At 40.1% G+C, this 6,510-nt stretch overlaps 1 protein-coding gene across 6 annotated transcripts in view; it reads right to left on the bottom strand.

The window, feature by feature from the left end:
- Nucleotides 1-6,510, bottom strand: part of LOC116843446 (neuronal acetylcholine receptor subunit alpha-7) — a 359,573-nt gene that overhangs the window by 14,134 nt on the left and 338,929 nt on the right. For all 6 annotated transcript variants that reach the window (XM_032813838.1, XM_032813834.1, XM_032813839.1 and 3 more), the window contains 2 exons: nucleotides 4,803-4,912; nucleotides 826-1,043 (listed from right to left, as the gene is read on the bottom strand). In XM_032813838.1, coding sequence (XP_032669729.1) covers nucleotides 826-1,043; nucleotides 4,803-4,912 — 328 coding nt within the window. The remainder of the gene's footprint in view (nucleotides 1-825; nucleotides 1,044-4,802; nucleotides 4,913-6,510) is intronic.

A 6,510-nucleotide genomic window follows, 5' to 3' on the forward strand; every position in this document is an offset into this window, starting at 1 on the left:
AGAGAGAGAGAGAGAGAGAGAGAGAGAGAGAGAGAGAGAGAGAGAGAGAGAAAGAGGTCCGGTAGATTGAGTCGCCAATCGGTATTTATCGAGAGGTTTTCGCGAAAAATCTCGATATTCCATTCCCGGTGATGCACAACCGTCTCGCGGCCGTCGTTTTAAAGCGACACCCGACAGATTCCGCGGATATGTCCGTTCGCGCGCTCGTTCTCCTTCCCCTCGTCGCCCCCTCTCGCGCCCCTCCATCTCGCTCGTAGTTATTGCAGAGCAAACAACATTGTACGGCCCTGTCGCAGTTCTGGTAATCGGTCTGCAGCCGTGTCTTTGATTTTCCACGGTGCAGGTCGGTACGTGTAAAACAGTGCGAGGCGCCGGCGAAGCGCGCGAGGTTGAATTACGTAACCGTGTGCATTCACTCGGATATACACGTGTAGCGCGCGCGTCTCTCTGCTCGTTCTCTGTGTGATGCGCGGTGTGGTGTCCGCCTAGCCCCGTTGCCGCGCGCTCATCCGATCACTCATAATAGATTATTATATGCGCCCGCGCGCGTCGCCGCGACACTGCACGCCGTTGTTCGCTTTACCTTCCTTTTTTGCGTTCGCAATGAGATTAAAACGTGACGCGATTTTTGCGCTTTTCGCGCGTGTCACGCGGCCGCTGCGCGGAAAGGACAAAAAAAAAGCGCAAATCAGGCGGCTTTGTTAGCGAAAATAGGGCCGGGCGAGCTAGGGAAATCAACGTTAAGCTTCTTTCACACGGCCAGGAATTCTCGCCGGGGACAGAGGCGCGCGGGTAGATTGAGAGCTCTGGGGAGCACGGCGGTACCTTATATTATAGCCCGAGGCGGGATTGGCGGCGCTGTTCCCATGGCGAAAATCGTCGTCGATGTCTAAGACGTTCGCCAGTAAACTCTTACTGCTCCTCTCCTGCAGCTCCAGCTCCTTCATTCGATTGCTCATGAGAATGGTCTTCTTCGTGATCTTCTTGCCCGGCCGACTCATGCGCAACACGCACGGCAGCCATTGCAGGAACACGACTTTGACCTGCGTGAAACATCGAAACCTTTAAGCTTTATTATTGCGATCCGGCAACTTTCCCCAATGAAATTTCCTCCTTATTTTTCGGAATTTCACGGAGGCAATACGAAACCATTCGGGGGGAAAGAATTTGAGATAGTCGTGTTGCAAGTCTTTTCGAGGGATTTCGAACGTCGCTTAATCTCTTCAGTGATTTTTGTTACATTATATGCACATTATATGCACAGTAGTCTTGTGTCACAATTTATTTAATTTCTTATTTGTGACCAATACAAAATATTATTATTTTAAATAACTGCACAAACCATTTCAGATCTAATTAAAAAAAATTTTTTTTTAAATAAACACATCTAGATTTTTTTCTCTTTGTTGCTATCTTCTGTCAAGAATTTTTAAACAATAGAATACAAAATATATCTAATTTGCATTAAGTTAAAAAAATACAACAGTTCATATAATGCGAATTTTTTTTAATAAGTATATTTAGATTTCTTTTCTCTTTTTCTCTTGTGTGTGTGTGTTACTATCTTTAGGGAATTTTAAAAAATGGAATACAGAATATATATAATTTATATATTTAATACATGAGTTAGAGAAAATACAATAATTTAAGTAAGTTAGAAGCAACAATCGATAATAATTATTATTTTATCAACTCTTCCGGGCATATCACTTAAGAAGTTAAGTTACGTGCATCTCGAGACGACTAGGAAATAATTTGAACAATTTGAATTTTCAGCCAGAGGGAGAGAGAAAGGGAGTTATTCGTCAAGCTGAAAATTCAATGCGAAGCACTGGTGCTTGCGCGCAGTGCGCAAGCATAAACTGCAAATGTGTCGTAGCGTAGAAGCGTACTTGCCCGAGTATACTTTTGGTTTGTTGACGAAACTCGCGCTAACCGACGAGTCGCAAGAGCTAGTACCAACACCTCGGAGGCATTTTAAAGTTTCAAGAAGCGCAGCGTGTGTCTTTAACGGTCGTAATGGTAAACGCCTGAAGGTGAGGAAGCTCACCGTGCAAAATATATTCCTAACTGTTAACCGGAGTGTTCTTTGGGAAATCGTTTTGCATCACTTGGAATTTGCAAATAAGCTCGTTCCCTTTTTTCTCTCTTGCTCCTCGTGGCATGATTTCCCATCATTTACACCCGCGATACCAAAACCAATCGATATCGTGTTTGCACGATATTTCATTATAATTATCTCGATATATTTCATAGATAACAATAATGTTCGAAATTAGATCTGAAATACTTACGACCGCATTTTATTATCGTGATTATAAATTACATTGCACTATTCTCAAAAGCGTTGCCCGCTCAATTATTAGGCATAATGAAAAGCAATTAAATTTGTATAATGTTACCAGTATAATATAACAGTGACGAAAGCAAGTGCAATCTGGGCTAATCCGTTTAGTTAAGCGGCTTATTTCCCTGTGTATCTAAAATGGTTAGCCTTTATTCGACTGAAATGCTTTACCACGTCCCATCGCGGCCCACGAGAGCAAATTGAAATATTCCACTGCGGAAATAAAAAAATATCCGAGAACGCGCGCACCTTTGAATTAATTTTCTCGAGAAATTATGTGCAATCAGCCACGCCACGTGGCAAGAGTAGCGCTGATAAAAAATGAAGCAAGAGACACGCGCGCGCATAATGTTACGAATAAAACATGAGCAATTTATATGATTGTGATAATTATTATATTTATCAACGCGCCATTAGCACTCGTGTTTACTTATTAATGGAGCTTATGGAGTTATTAGCGTTATTTGTATTTGAGATTACTTGGTTACAAATTGCTCTTGTTTATTTTAATATTGTGTCATTAATAAAAGGAGATTTATTGCCACACTTGTACACGCGCGCGCGTACTTTTTTACAGCTACATATATATATATATATATATATATATATATATATATATATATATATATATATCTATATGTACTTTTTTACAGCTACATATCTATATGTATGTAGAGTGGGAAAATGTGCATGTAGGTTAGATCAAACTGAATGCAATAAAAAAATATAAAACTTCTCTACCATTCTGCAAACAACTACGTAAAATTTTCAGTCATAAATTAAAGAAAATTGGCAAATAATCGCGCGCGATACGCTAAACGAATTGTGATAGCGGTGTCTGCCGTCGCATGTTTGTAGGTCAAACTGATCAGGAAAGTTCTCTATTTTGCGAATGACCACTGGATTTTTGAGTTATGAATCCTAGAATTCTAAACACCGAAAAATCGCGTAAATTCTGAACATTACCTGGCGCATTTTCGTTTGCTTATAACTTCCAGAGAAATTATCGAAATTCGATCCTCTCTCTTTTTAATTGGTGTAGAAAATATCAAGGAATCTATATGAATCTATTATGTTATTGCGATCCAATAAAATTAAAGAATGTTATAATTTATATGTAATAATTATTATGTTGTAATAATTATTATATTGTAATAATTATTATATTTATTAACGCCATTAGCGCTTTTATTAATAATGAAAAAGCATACATTAATGGCACAGGTTTTATGAACGATAACGTATGAAAAGTTGATCTGGCTAAATGTTACCTATGTTTAGAGTTCTAGGGTTAATTAAAGTAGTTTGGCGAACAATTACGCGCGATTGTTCACCGGTCTTCTCTAATTAGTAACTTAAATATCTACGTGGTTATATTTAAATAGGAATGGTGGAGGGCTTTTCTGTTCAGTCCGACCTAATGTATAAGCCCGCAACGGAAATTGCACTTGCCGTCACACTCTACACTGCATAGCGCGTGCGATTATTCACTAATCTCCTCTAATTAAATTTTACGTGGTTGTTTGTAAAATGACAGGGAGATTTTGTGTTCAATTTGACTTAATCTACATGTACACGAGCGTTTCCCCCACTTATCGTCGGATACTCTGTATACAAAGTGTCTTACAACAACCTTCGAAGTTCTCGTAGAAGCATAGTATGGATTGAGATGAACATGAAAGTTTTATACCGTTTTGTGATATTCGCAATAATTATCGAGATATTAATTAAAGAAGAATTGTGAATGATCATAGAGATATGGTAGATAGTGGCGACATCTGCCACTATTAATTAAAGAAGAATTATTAGTTAAAGAAGATTGGCGAACGGTCGCTCGCGATAATATATTAATGTTATCTAATTAATAATTAAAAATTTACAAAATTATTAGGAGAAAGGTAGAAGATTTTCTTGTTCAATTTGTTCTTAATGTACAAGCACACGACAGCAGATGTCACAATTACAGCTCATTTACCTCTCGCGTGATCATTCACAAATTTGTTTTAATTAATATCTCGATAATCGCGAATATCACAAAATAGTATAATATTTTATGTTCATTTGTGCTTCCACGAGAGATTCGAAGATTGTTCTGAGGCACCCTGTATTATCAACCCTCCACGTACGATTATATGTTTTGGGGCATGCAGAACAATTTAGGTCCGTCAAACTCGGGCAACATTAAACTATTATAAATTTGTTAGAAATTAGTATCTTTGGGCACATTTTCTCTCATAGATATAGAGAAACTTCAGTTATCTATAAGATAGTATAATAAAATTAAGATCTCTCAATCTTAATAGATTGTTCTATTTTGAGATTACGCCGAATCCTTTACGAAAGTTGGTGAGCAATCGAATATTTGTTCGGGTCTCATAGACCCGACGTTGTGTACGCGGAGGGTCAATTATAGTTTTAACTGGGATAATAATATTTAAGTTGATGTATTCCTTACCCAGTTTGGCATCACGTATCTGTCGGGCGATCTGTGATGATAGTTGAGCACTAGAACGGTCAACACAACGCTGCTCGCCACCATGAACATGATGCAATTGAAGTATGATCCTGAATCGAGGTATTCCCGAAAATCCCCCGGAGAAAGAATACAAAAAGAAGGCGATTAGTCACGGAAATGATATGGATCGGCGCTGTTATACAATTGCTCTCTCTTTCTCTCTTTCTCACTCACTCACTCACTCACTCTCTCTCTCTCTTTCTCTCGAGTCGGGAATGAAAGATTATTCTCTCGGATTCTTTTAACTCAGCTCGGGTCGTAATCGCGCCTCCGGATCTTGATCCCCGCGCTTCATTCTCCACGATTCGCACCTTTTTTTGCTTTTCCAATAGTTCATCCTTAATAATCTTTCATTCGTTTGCACGACCGTTCGCGCGTTTCTGGCACGCGCGAGGAAGTTCAAGAATTCGGACACCGCGCGAGAATATTTATATTCTCTAATGCACGGGGCTCTTTTTGTTAAGCGTGAATTACGATGCGCTGGGAAGTGATGCAACTTTTAAAATGCGCTCTTCATTCACGACCTCTCTTCGTGACGTTAAATTTTCCCAGCAACAGTGCCGACTGCACTCACGAATCTACCTCTGTAGTCATGCCGTACCTCGATTAAACTTCCTTCTTTTAACTCTTTTTCCTTTCTCTCTCTTTCTCAGCCGCTGTACAACTCGTCGGAGGAGAGTCCTCCATTGATCTATTTTCGACAAACAGCGTGGCTAGTAGTATACACGTAGCATTCTCCCGACGTGGCGAGAATTTGAGCCTCCTCGCGCGAATAAAAACATACACATACATAATTCACACACATATTTACACGTATATGTACACTCATATACACTTTCTTGCATACACTCGCACACATATATATACACACATATACTCCACGATAACACACTCGTAGTCATACGATGGCGGCTCGGTGCCGCCCGGATGGACCTGTCACGGGATCGACTCTCGCAACTCACACTAGAGGCGAAAGTTGAGAAGAAACAATATAGACAAGCCAGACAAGCGATTTGTTGTTCGGTAGCTTTAATCGAGGCAAATAATCGAGCTAAAAAGGAGAAGCACACACGCATGCATGAGGAAGAACAAACATGCACCATATTATCAGCAACAAAGAAAAGAACATGTGTATCTGAAAGCCGTTTGAAAGGTATTCGAAAGACATCTCGCAGATGCCTCTTACGCGTCTTACGTATAGTTCTGTGTTGTTTGGCCGCGCGATAGAAATATCGAAAAGGATATCAAAGAAATATCTTGCGAGAATGTTTAAAGGACATACTCCTCACTCGACGTGAGCGTCCTTTAGATGTACTTGCGATTTGAGTTTTCTTCACGGTCTCGCGCAGTTCTTACTTCAGCAACTTTCTCTAAAGTCCATTTATTTCTAACGGTCTGTGGCACTTTCGTCGTTCTAACGACGGTGGCACACATCGATGCGAGTGCAGTGTCGATTGACGACGGCCGAAGTCAGTGTCCCGCCACGATAATGGAAGTAACTTGCGTCCATCGTCGGGTTTACGCAGGTAGAGGTGCAGAAAGTGAAAATACTTGTACGGTGTACTTACTCTATGCATCAAGTGCGTGTACGAGAGATAGATACATAGATAGAAAGAGAGAGAGAAAGAGAGAGAGAGAGAGAGAGAGA

Source organism: Odontomachus brunneus, unplaced genomic scaffold (genome assembly GCF_010583005.1).
Source record: "Odontomachus brunneus isolate Ranch 3 - 2012 unplaced genomic scaffold, Obru_v1 Obru_scaffold_033, whole genome shotgun sequence".
Lineage (NCBI taxonomy): Eukaryota > Metazoa > Arthropoda > Insecta > Hymenoptera > Formicidae > Odontomachus > Odontomachus brunneus.